This window comes from Rhinopithecus roxellana, chromosome 1 (assembly GCF_007565055.1).
Source record: "Rhinopithecus roxellana isolate Shanxi Qingling chromosome 1, ASM756505v1, whole genome shotgun sequence".
NCBI lineage: Eukaryota > Metazoa > Chordata > Mammalia > Primates > Cercopithecidae > Rhinopithecus > Rhinopithecus roxellana.
Window position 1 is genome coordinate 60,664,907 of NC_044549.1, and position 21,412 is coordinate 60,686,318.

At 37.2% G+C, this 21,412-nt stretch overlaps 1 protein-coding gene across 10 annotated transcripts in view; it reads left to right on the forward strand.

The window, feature by feature from the left end:
• Window positions 1-21,412, forward strand: part of MITF (melanocyte inducing transcription factor) — a 221,504-nt gene that overhangs the window by 190,224 nt on the left and 9,868 nt on the right. For 4 of the 10 annotated variants that reach the window (XM_030917320.1, XM_030917354.1, XM_030917529.1 and 1 more), the window contains 6 exons: window positions 1,112-1,339; window positions 2,389-2,472; window positions 4,536-4,631; window positions 12,361-12,478; window positions 14,858-14,932; window positions 19,454-19,529. In XM_030917320.1, the coding sequence (XP_030773180.1) occupies window positions 1,112-1,339; window positions 2,389-2,472; window positions 4,536-4,631; window positions 12,361-12,478; window positions 14,858-14,932; window positions 19,454-19,529 (677 nt within the window). The remainder of the gene's footprint in view (window positions 1-1,111; window positions 1,340-2,388; window positions 2,473-4,535; window positions 4,632-12,360; window positions 12,479-14,857; window positions 14,933-19,453; window positions 19,530-21,412) is intronic. The other 6 variants (XM_010382480.2, XM_030917633.1, XM_030917423.1 and 3 more) reach the window with 3 other exon arrangements.

Sequence of the window (21,412 nt, forward strand, 5' to 3'; positions counted from 1 at the left end):
CATTGGATTGGGGCCACCTAAAACGTTGTTATGCTGGAAATGCTAGAATATAATCACTATCAGGTGAGCTTTATTCTGACTCATATTCAATCTTTGAAATATAATGCAATAAATTGATTTAATCCACTTTTTTTGTAATAGACATACTGTTTTCAATAAGTACAAATCTGCTCTTTTAATGCTGTTTATTGTTTGATGCCATAAGAAGTAATCCAATGTAGTTTTGAACAAAGTAAATATTAGTAGGATTCTTTTTTTTTTTTTGCCTAGTGTGTGGCTAAACTGTCTTCATCAGCTCCTGTTCATTGCTCATAAGATTAAATTGTCTTTATCAGGAAAAAAGTGACTTAAAATTGAATAATGTTGTTTTTTGGGGAAAAGTATTTCTCATTCTGAATTACTGTCTGTAGGAAAGCAGAAAAACCATCCTGTTGACTTGTTAATAGTCATGTCTTTTAAAACACATATGTGTGTTATGCATTTGAAAGAAACTACTTAATGTAGAATTGCTTTTTATGTTGAGTTTTTTCTTAATTAAAATGTTGAATAATCATGTCCAAATGAAAGTGGGAGAATTAATCCACAACTGGTTGATTTAATCACTGGAAGATTTCTATTTATTTTCTACAGCCATTTTATACAGTTGGTTCTTAAGGAGGGGTGTGTGTGTGTGTGTGTGTGTGTATGTGTGTCTTAAAAAGAAAGCTGTTCTGTTTGCCAAGGAAAGTGAAACAAACTGAGTTATGCCCCTTCTACATTTTTGTTTTGTTCTTAATAAACCTTTTCATGTATGTTGGGGAAGTTTTTGCCCTAAGATAATTTCAAACTTTTAATTATCAGATATGAGAAGAAGGATACAAAGTTTGAAAGAGATGTATAGTTAATTAGCAGGGAAACAAAATAGGGCAAAGTATTACCCCAAATCCTACGAGTTAGACTTTAAACTTCAGTAATATCAAAATCCGTTAGCACAGTGCCTGGTACATAACAAAGGCTTAATAATTTATTCTGTTGGTGGACTGGTCAGTTTCATGTTTGTGCCTGAAAGAAGAGCCATCTGAAACTCACAAATAACAGCGCTGTCTTCTTTTCCCTCCATGGCTATGTTCAGGTGCAGACCCACCTCGAAAACCCCACCAAGTACCACATACAGCAAGCCCAACGGCAGCAGGTAAAGCAGTACCTTTCTACCACTTTAGCAAATAAACATGCCAACCAAGTCCTGAGCTTGCCATGTCCAAACCAGCCTGGCGATCATGTCATGCCACCGGTGCCGGGGAGCAGCGCACCCAACAGCCCCATGGCTATGCTTACGCTTAACTCCAACTGTGAAAAAGAGGTAATTTATGTCTCCTCTCCTCTCCTGTTTTCTTATGCTAAATAACTTGTCTGTTGAATATGATTCCCACACTTAACTGTGGACTCTAGTTTGTCCTTGTGGTCACATTTACCAGCCTTTGTCCCCGATTCACCGTCGTGGCTGTGGCATGCCAGCCTCTTGTCCCCGTCACTGGGTTGTTGGGTGTACGGCACATGACAGGAGACCTGGCCCTCTCCAAGTGAAACGTGGAGGCGAGGACACTTTTGCCACTTGCTTCTTCTTCCTTAGCTGAGTGCTTTCTTCTCTTCCATGCCTTTCAATTTATGAAGCAGTGAAAATGAAGAGAGAGGAGAAGGGGAGGTGGAAAAGGAAAAGCAAAAATAGAAGAGGTGTGGGACAGGCGGTTTAGAAGTTCCGCTTGTTGTGAATGTCTGGAATATTATTTTTATTTCTCCCTGAGTTGGGGGGAAAAAGCATGGAATGTGCATGGATGAATTTGAATCATATAGCACATGCGACTTTAACGGAAACGCAAAGGTTTAATTGCTGGATACATTTGTTTCAATAATAAAATTGCTGCTGCCCGTTAAATCTGCTTTGGTAAAGGCTGGATTGGAGACAAGACTCAAACTACCTTCAAGCTAATTGGTGCATCAAAATTTGGAGCATACGAATACCTGAGAGTTGTGATTTAATGCTCATTATTTCCGAATTATGAGATGATGAGCTTCATCTCAGTGGGATTTACTGTACTATGTACTAAGAAGTGTTTATGCAAATTCAGAGGCAACTTTTCTAAAGTTGGATTGATTTTAATTTCTAGAGGGACTAAAATCTTTGCCCCTTTGCCCAAACCAACTGCTTTATTTTTCTGTACCCAAATTTGTCATCTAGCAAGATGATTTGACACAAGTTCTTCCTTCATTATTTCATCTCTTGGTCAGATTCCACTTTGTTTGAAAGCTTAGTTCATCTTGTTGCTGTGCCATCAGCTTTGTGTGAACAGGTCATTTAAAAAGTCATCTGCAAATCCAAGTTATAGGCTGTTTTTGCTTGTGTTTTTGCAGGGATTTTATAAGTTTGAAGAACAAAACAGGGCGGAGAGCGAGTGCCCAGGCATGAACACACATTCACGAGCGTCTTGTATGCAGGTACTGAATGACTTGGCAGCCTGAGGATGTAACACTTTGTAATTAGAATCTATATTTGTGGTGGATCACACCTTCCTGAAAACTTAAGGATTTTTTTCCCCCATTGATTTTTTTTTTTATAGAGAAAGCTATGAACAGTGCCATTTTCTTCATAGTATCTCATGATTAAATAATGACAAGGAAGAATAAACTAAAACATGGTTTTCCCCTAAGTTGCTCCAAAGATTAAAAACTTCTTGAAGTACATAAATTTTAATAAATAAGATACGAAATATATAATTTAACATAATCAATGTACGTTATACAAATTTGTAGGTTAGCAATTTTTGTATTAGTAAAACCAAGATGTGTGCGTATAATCTAGACATTGTTTCCTAAATGGAATCTCATGGAGCATATATTTTGAAACTATATTAATTTAATAATATGTAATGGATGCTTTCCCAAGTAACTAAAGTTTCTTCTATTACATCCTATTTAATGGATATATAAATTATGCTATATATATTTATATATCTATGCATGTATATAGATACAGGAGAGAACAATAAGCAACAAAATTTTTTGCTTTTCTATATTTCCTGTCATCAACTTGCATTACTTTTGTTATAAGAGAAAAAAATTATTTTTAAAATGCTGTTACATCAAGCCCACCAATTTTATTTTTCTAAGAACAAAATTAAAAATGGCAAGGAAACTTTGTTCGTAAGTTTCCTAACCTATTTGCATATTTACCAACTCAATTAGAAAATCATCTCTTAAAGACAAACAAAACAAATAAAAGTAGTGTCAATAGAAATGGAACCTAACAAACAGTGGATAGTAGTTATTCAAAACTGGCCAATTATTTTCTTCTTAGGGGTCACTTAATAAGACTCCTTTTTTGAGTGTTTACTATATTCCTGGTACTTTGAACACTCCATACAGTTTGTCCTGAAATCATACAAGAATCCATAAGACAGTAAATATTATTAACCCCCATTTTATAGATTGAGAAACTGAGGCTTTAAAAGATTGGAGGCTTTGCCCCAATCTAGAAAGTAGGAGAACTGGGATTCCAACTCAAACCCATGAATGTTGGAGTCTCTCCTCTTTAATGGAAGTGGCAAAAGAGATAGAAGAGCATCCCTGTTAGTTCTGTGATTTCATTGTGTAACTATGAGGTACCGTTAAGACCCAAGCACAGACATACCAACTAGCTCAAATATATAAGGTGTTTATGAAGAAATGTTTTCACAGACTTATCTTTGCAACTGCTGCAATGCACATGTAATCACTGTTGTTTATTATCATAACTGATGTTTTGGTACTTCAGAAATAAAATTGATCTAGTGGGAATGTCAGCTCCATGACTGTAATGATAACCTCGGCCTGGTGTACTCCTTGGGGAGTACCAAGCACACTGGCAGCTGTACAAGGAGAAACTTATTTTACAAGTCACTGTAAGATGGATGCAGGGATAGCCAGTGGCCTGCGAGACACAATGTCCACACTTCCCTGTGGAATCAAAGGGCAGAATTACCATCTGTGTTTTCCTTCTGCAAGAAAAGGGTATGGTCCATCGTCTTTGGGGGAAAAAAGGAAGTAGAATGACAGCTGTCATTCAAGATGAAGTGCTCTGGTACATCTTTCCTGTTTAGGGCAGGCAGTTTAGCATAGTTGTGAAAGCATGGGTAAAATCGTGGCTCCAGTCTTTCTTCAGTGTGTGACTTTGGGTGAGCTGCTTCTCATTTATTTCACCTGGGAAATTGCTGTAATAATAGTACCTGCCATGATAGGGTTTTCGTTAGGGCAAAAACTTAGCCTATGAAAATCCTTGAACCCAGTGCTTGGCAACTCATAATCACTCATTAAATGCTGGCTACAAGTATTATTCTCATCACCCATTAGTGTTAATGGCCTTCAGTACTATTTTATTTTAGTGGAAAGAAGACAGTTACTTCTTAGAATCTAACTAAAGACCATTATTGCTTTGGGTAAAGAAAGACCATGAGTCTCTTTTTAGGTTATGTTGCATAGTTTTATTTATTTTTGTCTCTCTTCTGTTGCCCTTTTTCCTACAGATGGATGATGTAATCGATGACATCATTAGCCTAGAATCAAGTTATAATGAGGAAATCTTGGGCTTGATGGATCCTGCTTTGCAAATGGCGAATACGGTATTGGTAACCTTTTTGAAGTAGAAAATCTTGAGGTGTTTCCAGGGTTCTCTTCTTTTTTCTTAAACTTTTATTGTATCTTTGTAACTGGTTCACTGATGAAATGTATTAATAGTAAAATGGAGAATTATCTCAGGATCACAAATAAGTGACTTTGACATCAGAAATTAAGAAGTTTTTATGAGTTTATGAATAAGCCCATGGTAAAACTCTACATTCCCTGGAGTCCAAGAGCAGTTTTGATAGGACATTATCCCTTCCAATTCCCTTGACATCTAATGCCCAATCCAGTACACTGCAGCCAAGGGAACCATTATGAACTGCACTATTCACAATGGTGCTCTAGTCAGCCTGAAAAAGGTTGTGCAGTTTTTCAAGAAGGTTTTTTCATATTCTTAGGTGATACAGGGACATTGAGGTTGCCCTTATCCAACAGCAAAATTTATTCCACCTTCAGTTCATAAACAAGTGGTCCTGTTTGCTATTATATGTTACTTGTTTTTCTCTGTAATTTAGAGACTTGCCTATATTGTTTATTTTCCTTCATTCCTTATATTTTAGTCTTATGTTACTGTTTCACCAAAGTCTTATTGCAGATCTTATTTAGTCCTTGCAATTATTCTGTGAGTCAAGTTCGGATGGTATCCTTGCCCTCAGTTTTAAACTGTAACTAGGTTAGACGGTCTTATGCAAGATTACATAGCTTGGGTGTATCAGAGCCAGGCCTGCTTGGCAGGTCTTTGAATGCCTTCTCCAATCCTTTTCTGTTTTCTCTGAGAGCAATGCTATGAGACTATCATATTCTTAATAATTAGTGTTTTAAAGACCAATATTTATTGAGGGGAAAGGGAAAAGGGGAGTTGTTCAATGAGTATGGAGTTTCAGATTTGCAAGATGAAAAATTCTGGAGATCTATTTGACAACAATGTGAACATACATAACACTACTGAACCATACACTTAAAACTGGTTAAGATGGCAAATTTTATCGTATGTGTTTTTTACCATAATGAAAGTTTTTAAAGATATGACTAACTTCCAATAGTAAATTCCCTTGGCCAGGGGACAAAATAGCACTTACTTAGTTACACCAGAATCCTCAGAAAATTGAGTCTTATAATAGCACTTTTCTTTTTTTTTTTTAAATCCATCTCGGTCTAGTTCTTCAAGTTCACTGCCTTGAACTCATGTGGGGTGAGGACTTCCCTTGAAACCTCAAGCTTCTTCTGTGATATTTGGAGTTTGTCTACTTTCCACCCATTTAAACCCACACCCTGATTTTGGAAGAACCAGGTGTTCTGCCATTTTGGTACAAGTTTCCTTGCTGAACTATCCCAACCTCTTGGAATCCTTGGTTGGCTTTTGTGGAACCTTTCTGCTTACAAGTTGGTGCATCCCATGAGGCCAACTACACTTGTCTAGCAGTCAGAATCTTAGGACGAACATGAGCAAAACACTTGGGGAAGCATGCCCTGGGGAATTTATAAATATACCCAAAGACATATATTTACGTTACACTGCTCTAGCAGCATTAATTAGCAATGGCCGAGTCATCTCAAAAGAACTTTGCCATGAGAGTGGTCATTTTGCTAGTGGTGTCAAATGGGTCCCTGGGCATACTCAAGTGGGCTGTAGAATTGATATGATTCTGTAAAATCATTGATTTTTTTTGTAATGGCAAAGACCTTTGATGTCATTTGCTCTAACCTAGTACTCAATGCATTTGCCTTCTCTGGTTTGTTTTTTGTTTGTTTATACAGGATTTCATTTTGTTGCCCAGGCTGATCTTGAGCTCCTGGGCTCAAGTGATCTTCCTCCCTCAGGTAGCTGGGATTATAGGTGTGCACCACTACGCCTGGCCTGACCTTCTCTTGCATCTCCTTCATATTCTCCACAAAAAAATCAAGCCATCCAGCTTCTTGGAAGCCTCCAAAAAAGGATCTGTACTAGCTCACTAGGGAAATAGCAGAGCACAATGGTTAGGATTTAGAGATTTCTGACCAGATCTGGGGTCAAATCCTGAATCTGCCATTTCCTCTGTGACCTTGCATGTTATTTAGCTTCCTGAAACCCTACGTTTCCCCATCTGTAAAATGGGGCTGTTAAATATACCTATATCATGTGGTTAACTCACTTGATAAAGTAACTATAGTATTTAGCATTGGAAACATAAGTTGTATTCTAAATTATTAAGTATAGCTTATTAATTATAATATCAAATAATATTGATAGTATTTGTGTATTCAGCTGATCTTCATTGAGCCCCTATAATGTGTCAAGCTCTATGTTAGCTATCTGTGAGACATATTTATCTCACAATATCCCTCACAGTAAATAATGCTGTAAATTGCAGCATGGGTCCCAGTTTGCTTCATGGAGAACTTTTTCACATACCAACCCTTCTGAAGACAGTTGTCATGACCCCATATATGCTTCTGTCCTTTAGAATGAATACCTGGCTGGGTCCATGGCTCACGCCTGTAATCCCAGCACTTTGGGAGGCCGAAGCAGGAGGATCACTTGAGACCAGGAGTTGGAGATCAGCCTGGGCAACATAGAGAGAACCCGTCTCTATAAAAAATATAAAAAATTAGCTGAGTGGGGTAGTAGTACATACCTGTAGTCCTAGCTACTCAGGAGGCTGAGATGGGAGGACCACTTGAGCCCAAGAGTTCAAGGATGCAATGAATCATGATCATGCCACTGTCCTTTAGCCTGGGCAACAGAGGAAGACCCTGTCTCTAAAAAACACATTTAAAAATAAAAAAGTAGAATGAATCCTCATACCTCTTCATTCCATCTACATTAGCATTGAGGCCTTGTTCCTTCATTATCTGGTTGCTCCTAAACTATATTAAAGATTAGTTTAGTATTTATTAATATGCCTAATAGGTGGGCAGCACCGGGCAAGGTGCTGTGGATGCAAAGGTGACTAAGGTATGTTTCCTGTTCTCATAGGGGGTTCTCATGGGAGTTACCAGTCTAGAAGGGGGAGACTCTTTTAGCCCTTGAGGGGAGAAGGACAATTCAGGAGCAGAGAGGCCATCTCAAGGGAATTTCCAGATAAGAAAGATCCTCTGGGCAGAGTTGAATTAACTCCCAGACAGGAGAGGAGTCCCCTGCAGCCACCCTTAGAAGTCACTGACTTTATCCCGGCATCCACCTCTCTTCTATTTCCCCATGCTGGAAAGGCTAAATGTGACTCCATTAGAGTCTTCTTTCAACAAATGTATTTCAGCATTTTGCCATTAGGGGAAAGGCAATGTAACTTCAACATTAGGAGTACAGACTCTGAACCAGACATCTGAATACATACCCTTGAGTGAGTGATTCAACCTCTCTGCTTCTGTGTCCTTGTCTGTAAAATGGGGATCATAATAGCATCTACTGCAGTAGAATTAATGGGAGAATTATAAGAGGTAATCCACAAAAAGCATTTAGAACATTTGGGCCCTGATAAACTCTCACTAAAAGTTAGTTACTAGCTCTTATTCTTGATGAACTTGGGTTTTAGTTGTCAAAATTAAGTAACAAAGCTACTACAACCTATTAATATTTTATTTTTTTTCCCACAGTAAAGTTTAAATTTGATGTTCTTCATGTTAGGCATTTTTTTTCTTTTATTTGATTATTTGAAATGGTTTATTTCAAGTTAACTACTTAGAAAAAAAATAAAGTGGAAGGAACACTTAGAAAGGAAACTGTCCTGAGGGAATTGAAGTCTAGAAATAACTATTCTGAGAGCACAAGGGCCCTCTTGTACTATCAAAAACAAAGAATAAAAGTCCCAGTTTACTTGTGTTAACAGTGCTCAATTGATATTCAGAGAAGAGGACCATCCAGAGAGAAAAAATAATAACATTTTACAATTATCATTTACTTGGGAAAATATTCATTTTGGTGGAGCACAACATTGAAGAACTCAATTCAGACCAATATGGGGGCATAGACCCAGGCGCATCTTCCTTCAATTTTTTTGTCCCAATTAGACTGTGGCTTTCAGCTGTCCACGGTGTAGTTTGTGCTCTGGAAGTGAAATCTTGCTATTTAGGTAAATGGCCTGGATAAAAACCCAACAAAGATGTGAAATACACATGTTAATAGAAGAAGTCTCTTCCTCTTTCTTAGCTCTTAAAGGTGTTATTTTGACCTAATTGTGATGTTAACTATATTTATGGGGGAAGTTTTCTAATGCAGAAGAACCAACCACAGAATCCTTTCTTTAAAATGCATGACTAGGAGACACATTTTAAATTATTTCCATCAACCTTCCTTTTAGTAGCTTCAGCAAATAAGAGCTGTTGATACAAAGAATATACACCACCATTTAGAACACAGTTTCTCAACTGTGGAACTGTTGACATTTGGGATGCATAAGTCTTTGTGGTGGGAAACTGTCCTGTGCGTTTTAGGATACTTAACAGCATCCCTGGCCTTCACCCACTGGATGTCAGCAGCAAATACCCTGCAGGTGCATCAACTGAAAATACCGCCAGACATTGATCCGGGGAAACAAAATCAGCTGTAGTGTAGAAGCCCTGACTTGGAATAATGACTGGTCACCTCAGCCTTGCAGATTCCCTGATTTCTGTTCCTAGATTTGCATTGCAGGCTGGTAAAAATTGTCTAATCGTTGACAATATACTTAGTAATTAACATGGCAAGTGGTTTTGTTGATCAAAGTGAACATTAGCTCACCTGTCAAAACTGTAAAGTGGGAATCCAGTACTCCCTAGAAAATTATAATACTGTGTTGTTAATCATAGTGGTTACTACTTGCTGATCACCGAAGTAACAGGCACTGTGTTTCACCTACTTTATCTCTATGAAATCTTATGAAAACCCTGTCAGATGAATGGTTGTTGCTTTTCAATTGGAGACACTAAGCCTCAGAGAACTTGCTTAATATCACATAGCAAGTTAGCAAACAGGCAGGATTTTAATCCAGGTCTCTGACTCCTAAGCACAGGCTATAAAGTTCTGCACCATTAATCGGTAGATTGGAGTATCTACATTTGGCTAATAAGCGGCAGGGTTTTTATTTCCTCAGGTCTAATTGGAGATGAATTGAAAGTTGCAGTTTCTAATTGGTTAATATCAGCATGTTGATACTCTTCCCACCCCCAGTTCTGCTGTTAACATGGGACCTGAGCCTCCAACCAAAAACCTCCATTTGGCAATGGCCAAAACCTTGGCTTTTCTTTCTGTAAAAAGCAGTAAGATGCCATACACGAAGTGCCATTTTAATTCTGTGCTTGGCCCAAAGTAGGCACCCAAAAAATGAGATGACCCCCAGCAAACTATTCTGGCATGCTTTCTGCTTCCCACTCCTAATCAGTAAGTATGGGGAAAGCAGCCGAAGCAGGAAATCTTTCAGAGAAGTAGATAGAGGGCTATAAGCTTTTTCAACTGGAAGTAATGATGTCTGACCTCAGTAGAGTGCCCAATGAGGCATCTTGCTGTAGGGATTTTAATTCATTTCCCTTATTGGTGTGCACTGTCGTCAATCAATGCTAATCACAGCAGTCCTTTCTGTAGTTTTTCACCTGTCTCAATCCATTTCTCACTAGGTATCCCCCACTTTGCTCTTTGTCTCCCCCACCCTGTCCATCTGGCTGTCTATGGCAGAAAGCATTCTCTCTCTCAGTCATGTACCTATCTCTTCTTTAGAATATAGTTAGAAAATATGTTCTTGTCCAGAAGAAGCTTAGAATTAGATGTCTGTTCAACATAGGTCTATCAATGACTTGGAGATGGTATCAGTTGCTATTATTTATCCCTAACAAATCATCATAATAACACAGTGAGTTTTGCATACAATTTGCATATGAAAACTATATATGTGATTTGCCTTTCTAGAGCAAGGGGGATAATTTTTCTTTTAGCTTATTGCTTTGAATTTTCAAGTCACATTCTTGGTTTGTTAAAACCCAGAAGCTTTCCCAAAACCTGAAATTCTCAAAAGATAGGGGAATAAAGCTTTGGAATCCAAGGAGTTACCAGACATCATGACAACTGTATAAGTTTAGTCTCTCTGGTACTTTACAGGGCTATTTTGAAACATGTGAGTGCCTTTCACTTTGCGTTAAATTGGACAAGAATAAAACGAAACACACACAGAGCAAGACTGACCCTGAGAAGGTGACCTGTTTCAAATAAAACCACTTAGTGAAATGATAGCTAATAATCAAAGTCACTTTTTATCAATTCCTTAGTTAGAGGGCCTTGAAATACAAGGGCATTTTAAATGACCACAATGTCTATTTTTGTGCATGTGTATGGGGGTATGTGTATTAGGTTTTATGCATATACTATAAACGCTGCTTTCAAAAAGGAGCAAAAGAGGGAGTTGTATTCTGCTGGTTTGTCTGTCCTCCCTGCCCACCCCAGTCCTGTTCGAGCCAGTGTCTGATTCACCCATCAAGAAGCATCTTATTCCATATCCATTGCCTTCCACCCAAATCTCTTTAGCTAGGGGTTTAATTCATAGATTATATGTTTAGAAGCCATCCCAGAAATTGATGCAATGGCTACCAATGAGGGGAAGCACATTTGACTCGTATTTTGTGGCATATTTTCATCTGTATGTTAGTGGTCATTTGACAGGATGCAAGGTACTCTGTTGAATACAGTTTTTACTAGATACCTCTCAGTCACTAAACACTTTAATCACACCTAAATGCTTTCTGAATGTACTTTTCTCAGATGTAGAATACAATTCAATGTGTAATCAAGAAACGGGAGGGCTAAACATTATAAAGTCTTACCCAGTAATCATGGTTATAGAAATTGTTTGAATCAGTCTAGTAATGGTGCATGTCTGCAAGTGGAAGGAGTGAGGTCACTCAATGATTTCTCCATAGTTACTATTTCAAACTGTATTTCATGGCATGGGAAGGGGGATCAATTTGGGCCTTTTCTACAAAAACAGGCCTATAAACTGCTGCAACCAGCTAGTTACCAAGAAATGCACATACACAACCAAAGGAGAGCTCGCTGCTTTAAAACATCCCATTCAGAACTAGAGGAAAAACTCTGATGCTAGCTTGGGGAAGGCTAAATATTTCTTTTACTTTTTATTTTTTTAATTTTTTTGAAAGTGCAAATTTTTGCTCTCTTTTAAAGTCTGTGGGCTCCCTCTTGTGGCTTTGTGGAAAATTTCAATTTCAAGAAAATGCTTTTTCTCTCAAGGAAATCATTTCTTTTCCAATTTAAAAACAAACAAATAAATAAAAGCTTTCATTGCTTTTCCTTGTAAAAGGAAAAGAAGAAGAGGTGGAGACGAGAAGGAAGGAACAAAATTAACTTTAATGGAAAGTCCTATTTGGTGCAAAGGTCATTTTATATACAATTCTGTTTTACAATAATAGCCAACATTTCCTGAACACCCTCTGTATGCTACTAGTTGTACTAGATAATGCATTCACCACATTATTCATTGTCTCCATGCTCAAAATAAGCCCACTGGCTAGTTAGTGTAATCATTTTATGGGTGTGAGACTGTACTTTCCTACCTCAAAGGGAGCTAGTTGAGGAGATCCTGTGACCCTCTTTTAATATCTTCAAGCGAATGAAAAAATAAACATCTCATATTTTCCTATTTTAAAAATGATTTTTTTGTATCAAATAAATTTTCTTAAATAAATCCTAGAGTAGGATCATAGTTTTTATCTGAAAAAACGTGGGAATTGTTCAACAGTTAATTTCTGTTACTGTTTGTCTCTCTCTAGTTGCCTGTCTCGGGAAACTTGATTGATCTTTATGGAAACCAAGGTCTGCCCCCACCAGGCCTCACCATCAGCAACTCCTGTCCAGCCAACCTTCCCAACATAAAAAGGGAGCTCACAGGTAAACACCTAACAAATGTACCTCTTACTGCAAATTTCAAGGAGATCCTTGAAAATCTCCTGAGATACTGGGAATCGGGGCCACAATTACTGCATGTCACCAATCACTGTATCTATGATGAAGGTCCCCTTTGCACTGGGGATAGTAGGCAACTCTTTCAGCTGTAATGGTCTCCACCCTACCTGATATGTATGTTTCTTACAAGCCCCTAGAGCCATTGGAGTTTGAATTTTCCTTTGACACACATTCGAGCCCACAATTGGGATAGCATGAGAATATATTTCCTACATCTTCAGATGCTTCCTGTTGTCTTTTGCTGTATTGCGTGCAAAAGATTTATTACACAGAGGGGAAAAAATTATAAAACGGAGCAATGGGTATTATTTGTTCTTGAGGCAAGTGTGAAATTACCTATTTCTCTACTTTGCTTAATGCTTTAGGGAAGGCGTTTATTTGGTCATTAAAACATGGTGGAAACTATATTAGAACTGGCATTCTACCATGGTGAATTTTATGGCCCTTACCCCACCCCTCCTTTTATTATTTGATCCTTGCATTCTGCAGGATTGGATGAATAGACTGAGAATATGGAATATGGATTTGGTACAGAGAATTCCTGTTCCAGTCAAGGGTGTCTTAAAAAATTTGTTTTCAGAAAATAAGCAGGAGAAAGATGTTTTTTAAAAACCGTGGATTTGAATGAAAAGAGTAACTAATAAGTAAAAACCATCCAAAGCCAAAACACAGTTAGTTACCCTACCAAAAGGAAGTTTACTGCAAGACAGCAACAACAGCAAAAGCAAGAATTGTCGGGCAGGCACAGTAGCTCACACCTGTAATCTCTACACTTTGGGAAGCTGAGGCAGGCAGATTGCTTGAGCTCAGGAGTTCCAGGCTGCAGTGAGCTGTGATCGCACCACTGCACTCCAGCCTGGGCAAGAGGAATGAGTCCTGTCTCAAAACAAAGCAAAACAAAACAACAACAATAACTTAGGAATCATTGAAGTGGAGGGTATGTAAGTCATGCTTCTGTGTGAGGAAAAAAAAACTAGAAAATGATTTGGATTGACCATCACAATTGAAAGAATTCAATTTCTGAGTTTTATATATATACACACACACACACATAGATATGCATATATATGCATATATACATGTATGTATGCATATATATATGCATATATACATACATAACACCCATATAATAAATATATATGGTGTATATATATGCTTCAGTAGCTATAAGTTATGCTAAAATGATTTCTATTTTGAGATAAAATTCTAAATTATGATAGTGTAATGCTTCAACTATCACTTCTGAAAAGGATATAACAGAGCTTTCTGAATCCCAAGATTGGTCAAGTAACATTTTTTTTTTAAATTCTGTTTTGTTTTGTTTTGTTCTCTGTAAGGCAAAAAGCAGTCTCTTATCCCAGAGATCTCACATGAGTTGCTATGCAAATAGAACTTTCCAATTGGAGTTGCCACCGAGTGCGTCTATTCCTATTTTGTTGTATAGACTCAAGCTAGTAAACAGTTGTTCCTAAGTTGTTAGATGATTTCATTACAGCAGGTTTTAACAGAATCTGGCACTAACTTCTGAAAAAATGAGTTCATTCTATGAACAAGTGAACTAGTCAGAAGATACAGAGATCCAATTTGGGAGCTTTTTTTTTTTTTTTTTTTTTTTGAGATAGGGTGTCTGTGTCTCCTGAGCTGGCGTGCAGTGGTATGATCACGGCTCACTGCAACCTTGATCTCATGGGCTCAAGTGATCCTCCCACCTCAGCCTCCCGTAGCTGGGACTGCAAGCGTGCACCACCATGTTGGACTTATTTTTTTTTATTTTTTGTAAAGACCAAAGCTGGTCTTGAACTGCTGGGCTCAAGTGATCTTTCCACTTCCACTTCTCAAAGTACTGGAATTACAGGTTCGAGCAACCATGCTGAGCCTCTATTCAGTTTTTATATCAGCATGTTACAAAGGCATCAAAAAAGGACTGAAAGCTTCTATGGCCTGAAAAGAAAATATATGAGACCCCTGATAATAAAGTATCAACAGCAAATTGACATAGTTTTCTAATTATCAATATCTTTCTTGCTAGTATCTATATATGTTTACAGTATGCTATAGATAATTTTTACTGGGTTTTTTTTACCATTTTGTGGAAGCCCAGTTTTTACATATTGTATATTTGATATATATTGCTTTTGAAAACATGCAAGCTTTTTAAAAAGATATCGTTTTAAAAAAAAGTATTTTTACTTAGAGTCAAGTCAGATAAGCTTCTATATGTTTGGGAAATGAGATATTTTGTAGTTTACATTTTGTGCAACTTCAAACAGTTCCAACTTCTAATGACTTCATTCACGTGCACAGCGTGTATTTTTCCCACAGAGTCTGAAGCAAGAGCACTGGCCAAAGAGAGGCAGAAAAAGGACAATCACAACCTGAGTAAGTTGGTTTTATTTGTGTTCGTGACATTTGATATTAGAGTTAATATTCCCCCATATATCAAAAATGTTCCCAGAAATTCTGTAGAGGAGAGTTGATTTCTACAGCTGTTAAAATTATCTCTTCTTGTATTTGACAGAAACCAAGGTATATATTTTCCCCATATTTTATCTCAGATCAAATTGAATTTTGTATGTATACTTATTTTCAGTTTCTGAAGAGTTTTTATTTTTCTTGTTTATAGTGGTGGTTTTTTTATTTTCGCTCTCCCTCTCTCTTTTTTTTTTTTTTTTTTTTTTTTTTTTGGTGAGAGGGAGAACTGATCTCCAACTACCCAATTATAAGTGTTGCTCACACAGGAACTTATTAACAAAAGGGGATTAGGGGAGCACCTTCTCCAATGAGATTTGAAAGAAAAAGAAAGAAAGAAAGAGATCTGAAGGGGAGTAAATGGATGAGGTAGCCTCCTACATTTCTGACGTTATTTGTGACTTAAAAAAAATAGTCCTAAAGCATTTGAAATATTTTTTATGCATTTAATTTACTCTTGATCAAATCTTCAAATTGTCTCCTAAGAATACTTTAATTTTTGTTTAATATAAGCAAGTAAGACAAGCTGCACAGATTTTTTTTAATAAAGGGATTGAGCTTGGAGGTAGGAAATCGGGTGTGAATTTCTCATCTCATGGCCTCATGTTCTCTGTTTCTTGAATTGATTTTTAAGAATGTGAGTCATATATAAACACTTTCTCCTTATAAAAATGATAGAATAAGGCCAGAGTTCTCCTTTAGTCCCCAGGAATATGCATGTTGGTTTCATTTTGGCGTTGCTCTTCCTGACCTTTTTCTGTGTATTAAGAATATAGACACATGCACACAGAAAATAAATCATATGGATTTCTATGTTTTAACACAAACGGTGTCATATTGTCCATTGTATGTCGATTTTTTTCTACTGAGCAGTATGTTTTGAAGACCTTTTGCTGTTAGAAGTCTAGATCTAGCTACTTTTTGAAAACTAATTGCATAGTATTTTACAGTGTGACTGTATGATATTTAGTAACTTCCAAACTGCTGTGTGTTTATGTTTCTAGTTTTTCCCTCTTATAAACAATACCACAGTGAACGTTTTTATATGTGTCTCTTTGTGTACAAGAAAGTTTGTTTCTCTAGGTTAGAAACGGAACTGAGAAATGGAACTGCTGGGTCCTGAGGGAGCTGGTTTTTACTTTAAGAGCTACACCCCTCCCCAGTTCTCATGTCAAGTGTAAGAAGCTCTCCTTTTCTTTTAACCAAAACAGATGAACTGTTATCTCCAAGGCCTCCAGCTTCTCAGTAATTTTACCCTAAGATATTTCTTCTTTTAAAACACCTTAGAAACAAAATAATTAGGCATTACCCAAAACTACTTAAGTGAAATGTGGAAAACTGAGTTGGATCTTGTCAAAAACAATAGATACTTATCATCAGGCACCTGAACTCTCAAGGTCAAGGTTGTCAGTAAATTGCAAACATGATCAGCTCAAACTCTGAAGGCTATGATGCAAGCTAAAAGTCTCATCCAACCATTGGGAATTAATAATCAAGGTTAGATTGCCCCTTGGTCAAGCTGTTCCTCTTCTAGGAATTTATTTTGTACGAATACTTGCCAAAATGTACAAAAGGATACATTCATTTATTATTCACTCATTCACTCAGCCATATATACACACACACACACACACACACACACACATATATATAGATGGGGGGAGAGAGAGAGAGAGAGAGAGAGAGAGAGAGAGAGAGAGAGAGAGAGAGAGAGAGAGTGCCTCTGTTTTGTGTGAGGCACTTTTCTACAATGTGAACCAGAAAATGAGTTTCCCATCCTGAGAAACTAGCCTTTGAGTTAGGGGTCATCTACCATGTATTACCGAGTGAGATGAACAAGGGGCAGAATAATACGTATAATATCCCATTGTGTACAAAGAACACACTGGAGAGAGACGTGCTTGTGTATGTGTTTATATGGATGTATATGTGCATGGGTGACAATCTAGATACCACTCTTATCAGTGACAATTTGCCCAGGTATATAGATGTTGGATGGTATAAAGACTTGGCTTTTACTTTTTCTTTAATACACTTTTGTATTTTTTTAAATTTTTTACTAGCTTATATCATCTTTCTAATAAATAATTGGAAAGGGAAGTCACTGAACTAAAAACAAAATGTAGTACACCTAAATATTGACAGTGAAAGATGTCAGCTGTATGCTGGTGAGTGAAAAAAAAGATGCAGTCATTTTTAGTGTGATTCCACTCTAAATGTTTTGTTTCTTATTTAACACATATTTGTTGAGAGCGTACTATGTGCCAGATGCACACGGTTACTTGGAATGCAACAGCAAATAAAAATAACAAATAGATCAATGGGATACATGAATATGGGATGGCAGAAAGTTCCACATGGAGTCAAAGGGCAGGCAAGGGAGTATAGTGTCAGCATGGACTTGGGAGGTGGTGGATCAGTTTCAAAGAGGATGACCAGAAAGTCTCATAGGTAAATCTGAGTCTACCTGAGGGAGGTGAGTGCAGTGCCATTCACATATCTGGAGGTACAATGTTCCAGGCTGGTGGAACAGCCATATGAAGTCCTCCAATGGGGCATATCTGGCTTGCGTGAGGAATAGCAAGGAGCCAGAGAGGCTAGAGGAATTTTATGATTATTATGTGCTTAGAAAAAAATAAGAAGAAAGTATCATACTTAAGAGTTTTGGGGAAGGTTAGCTACTGGATCAAGGACCCCATAATTCCTTCTTCAAAACCACTGACCATCACTTAGGGTTTCTATTTTATAGAAGTCTAATGGTAGGACTTCATATTATATAAAACGGATTTCATCATTGGAATAATCCCTCAGCCAAAACAATTTATATTGGGAAAGCAGGGAATCACATTATCTAAGTATACAGACTATTAGTGGATCAAAAAGAAACATATATTATGGTATTTAGAGTAAGTATTAACAACTTCATTTTGTTAGACTTCAAATTGTTTGGAATTTATTTGCTTGACTACATTAATTAGAGACATTTATCATCTCATATGCCTTATTATGTCATCCTCCCCTAAGAAGATGATAATTGAACTTACACCTAGATTTATAAAATAGGAATGCTGTGAAGATTCATGGTACAGCTGAAAATACTAGACTTCAGTTTTAGGGCTGTGCTATCCAGTACAGCAGCCATTCACCACCGGTGCCTACTCAGCCTTGAAATATGACTGGTCCAAATTGTGATGTAAAATTGAAAGTGTAAAATGTGCCCTGGATTCCAAAAACTTAGAATGAAGAAAAGAATGTTAAGTATTTAATTGGTAAATGTTTACATTGATTGCCTGTTAAAATAATAATATTTTGGATATAATGGATTTAATAAAATGTTAATTTCATCTCTTTCTTTTTACTTTTTAAATAGTACTACTAGAACACTTAAACTTACATATGTAAATTATATTTCTGTTGGGTAGCACTAGGCTAGAGCATGGGTGTTTTGTGTGGCCCATGAGTTAAAAATGTTTTCTACAGTTTTAAATGGCTAAAAAAGGCCGGGTGCAGTGGCTCACGCCTATAATCCCAGCACTTTGGGAGGCCCGAGGCGGATAGATCACTTGAAGTCAGGAGCTCGAGACCAGCCTGGCCAACATGGTGAAACCCCCTTCTCTACTAAAAGTACAAATTTTAGCCAGGCATGGTGGCGTGTGCCTGCAGTCCCAGCTACTCGGGAGGCTGAGGCACAAGAATCTCATGAACCCAGGAGATGGAGGTCACAGTGAACTGAGATCGTGCCACTGCACTCCAGCCTGGGTGACACAGCAAGACTCCATCTCAATAAATAAATAAATAAATAAATGCTTAAAAAAAAAGCGACATGAAAATTATATACAATGAAAATTTCAGCATGACAAGTAAATTCTAATGCTTTTCATTAGATTTGCCTTGCAAAAAATTGTACTCATATGTTATATTTTGAATTTTATCAGTCAAAAATGTGTGGAAATTTGTTTTCCCTCTGGTTAAGTAAATATCTGCATAATATCCTCAATTTTGCTACTTATCCCACAAAACCACAAGTACTAACTTCCTGGCTCTTTGCAGAAAGTTTGCTGACTTCTGCTCTAAGGGGTTAGGTTAGAATTTGGGCTGTTCACCAGGTATTGCTGGATGTCCTTGCCAAGTCCCTAATAACAGTATCTCCAAGGCAATTTCATTATTTGTAACTGAGGATAGTAACTGATTTCAGGGTTGCTGTAGGAGCAAATGAGAAATCGTATGTATCTAAGGGCTTTGGAAATGATAAAGAAAGGTAGCTCATTTTTAACTGCAATACCAAAAACATAGTAAAAATAGGGAAAAAGTAGGTTCAGGTTTCCATTGTCATGACCTGAGAAGTTAATATGCACATGCCTTTAATGAGATATGCTAAAAGCATACATGGTACTGTTACTAATAGCCCTTTCCTGTGCTCTTTTCTTGAAGTTGAACGAAGAAGAAGATTTAACATAAATGACCGCATTAAAGAACTAGGTACTTTGATTCCCAAGTCAAATGATCCGTGAGTACAATTGCGTGTTAATCTGCATCATATATTTTTCGGACCTGAATGTTTTTTCATATGTTGTAAAAAATGCAGTTGTAAAAACTAAAGTAAAGAAGTCTCTCCTCTCCCTTTGGTTCTGTTCCTAAATTCTTCTTACACCTTTCTTTTGGTTAGTCTCATCAAATTAAAATTTCAAGACAAAAGCATTGAATTGTACAAAATGATCTTTGGACACTAGATGCTTTGGTTGTGAGGAGGTGGCTTTCTGAAACCTAAGAATTCTTTGCAAACAAATACTGAGCTTAAAAAATATTTCCTTTAATGATTCATGCAGAACAGAACTTTCAATAGCTGTTAAAGCTAGATTTGTTGACTGCTCTTTGACTTGTATAGTATCTCTAAATAGGCACTGATGAACAGACAGTAGAGACTTCAAGTTTAATGATACTCAACAGACAAAAAAAGGTCAATTGCTTTTATGAAAACTTGCCTGCTCTTTGTATGTTTTACCATTGTAGGGGAAAAAAGTAATGTTTTAATCCTCTTATTAAGTACAGGTCAGCTAATTTGGATTTCAGCTTTTGGTCTCTCTTTATCCACCCTGCCCCCTTCAGAGATAACAGCTGTAAAGATAATTTTCTCAAGTCTTTCCTACCAGCCTATAGTTACCTGCAACGTCAGCAGATAGGACAACAAACACACAGTTTTTATCCATTAGAAATTGGCTCATTTGAAGCAAGGGGCTAGAAAATATATACATTTTAATGGCCCCCACAGGCATTCTGTGAAATTAGCCTTTGAATATGACCTTTTAGCTACCTAATAAAATGTAAAGATGAAATCAAGTATTATTCATGCAAGGCTTATTAAATTTGCTATTCACATTATTGTTAGAGAATTTGTAACAAAATAAAATAAAACCATTACCTATTGTGAGGTGGTTTTGATGAATGTACAAGCACAATTCCATCTTCAATGTTTTGCTTTCCCAGGTTTCAAGGAAAGGCATTTTCAAACCCGAAACATTTCAGATTCTCAGTTCTGCAGCACAAATGTATCCTACTAAAGGGCTGTGACCTTCATTTCCTATAGTCAGTCTTGCATGATAGTTGAAATTGAATTCCCATTTTCCTGTTCTTTATCAGCTTTCACTTTTTAGCATATTCTTTTAAACTGTAGCGTGTGAATCTCTTTAGCAACATTTTATGAAATTATGGGGCTTCAGTGAAAGCCTCTATTTGCATATCTTCTTTCCCCATTGTATTAGAATACTTGCGGGTTTATAATCTGAACTGATAATGATCTTTAATTGTAGGCATTGTTTTAAGATAAAACAGACTATAATCTATATGGTGGTTTTCCCACACCAGGTTTCTAGAATGTGCCTTGGGGCTGCTACTCAGACGCAGTCTCATAGACTGGGGTCTCTGCCCAGTACCTTTTCTCCCACCAGAGCAAGTCTGCTTTTGTTGATTTTATATAATGGAGATCTATATACACTATTGTGTGAAAAAAGAGTCCCTCTTATTACTGAACAAAAAAAGTTTGAAAACCCTTTCTTAAGCTCAGAAGCATAATTGATTGATTGGATCTCACAAGGATGTAAAACCCAAGATAATTGGTTGAAACAATCACTTCTTTTAAACTGAGTGACCCCTCACATATCCCAATTCTGATTTCTCATCTTGCTGGCCTACGTGAAGCATCATTTATTTTAATTACATTTCTCTCTGGCTGCTAAAGTTACTTCTCTTACTTTGATCTTAGCTCTGAATATGAAGTCTGTGCTCACTCTGAGTATCTCAGGATGTTCCCCTGGGTTGCTATCTTTGGTGTTCAGACCCCAAGGACCAACCCCAGGGAATTCTCTGGGGGCTGGAACTGTCCCTTTTATGGGA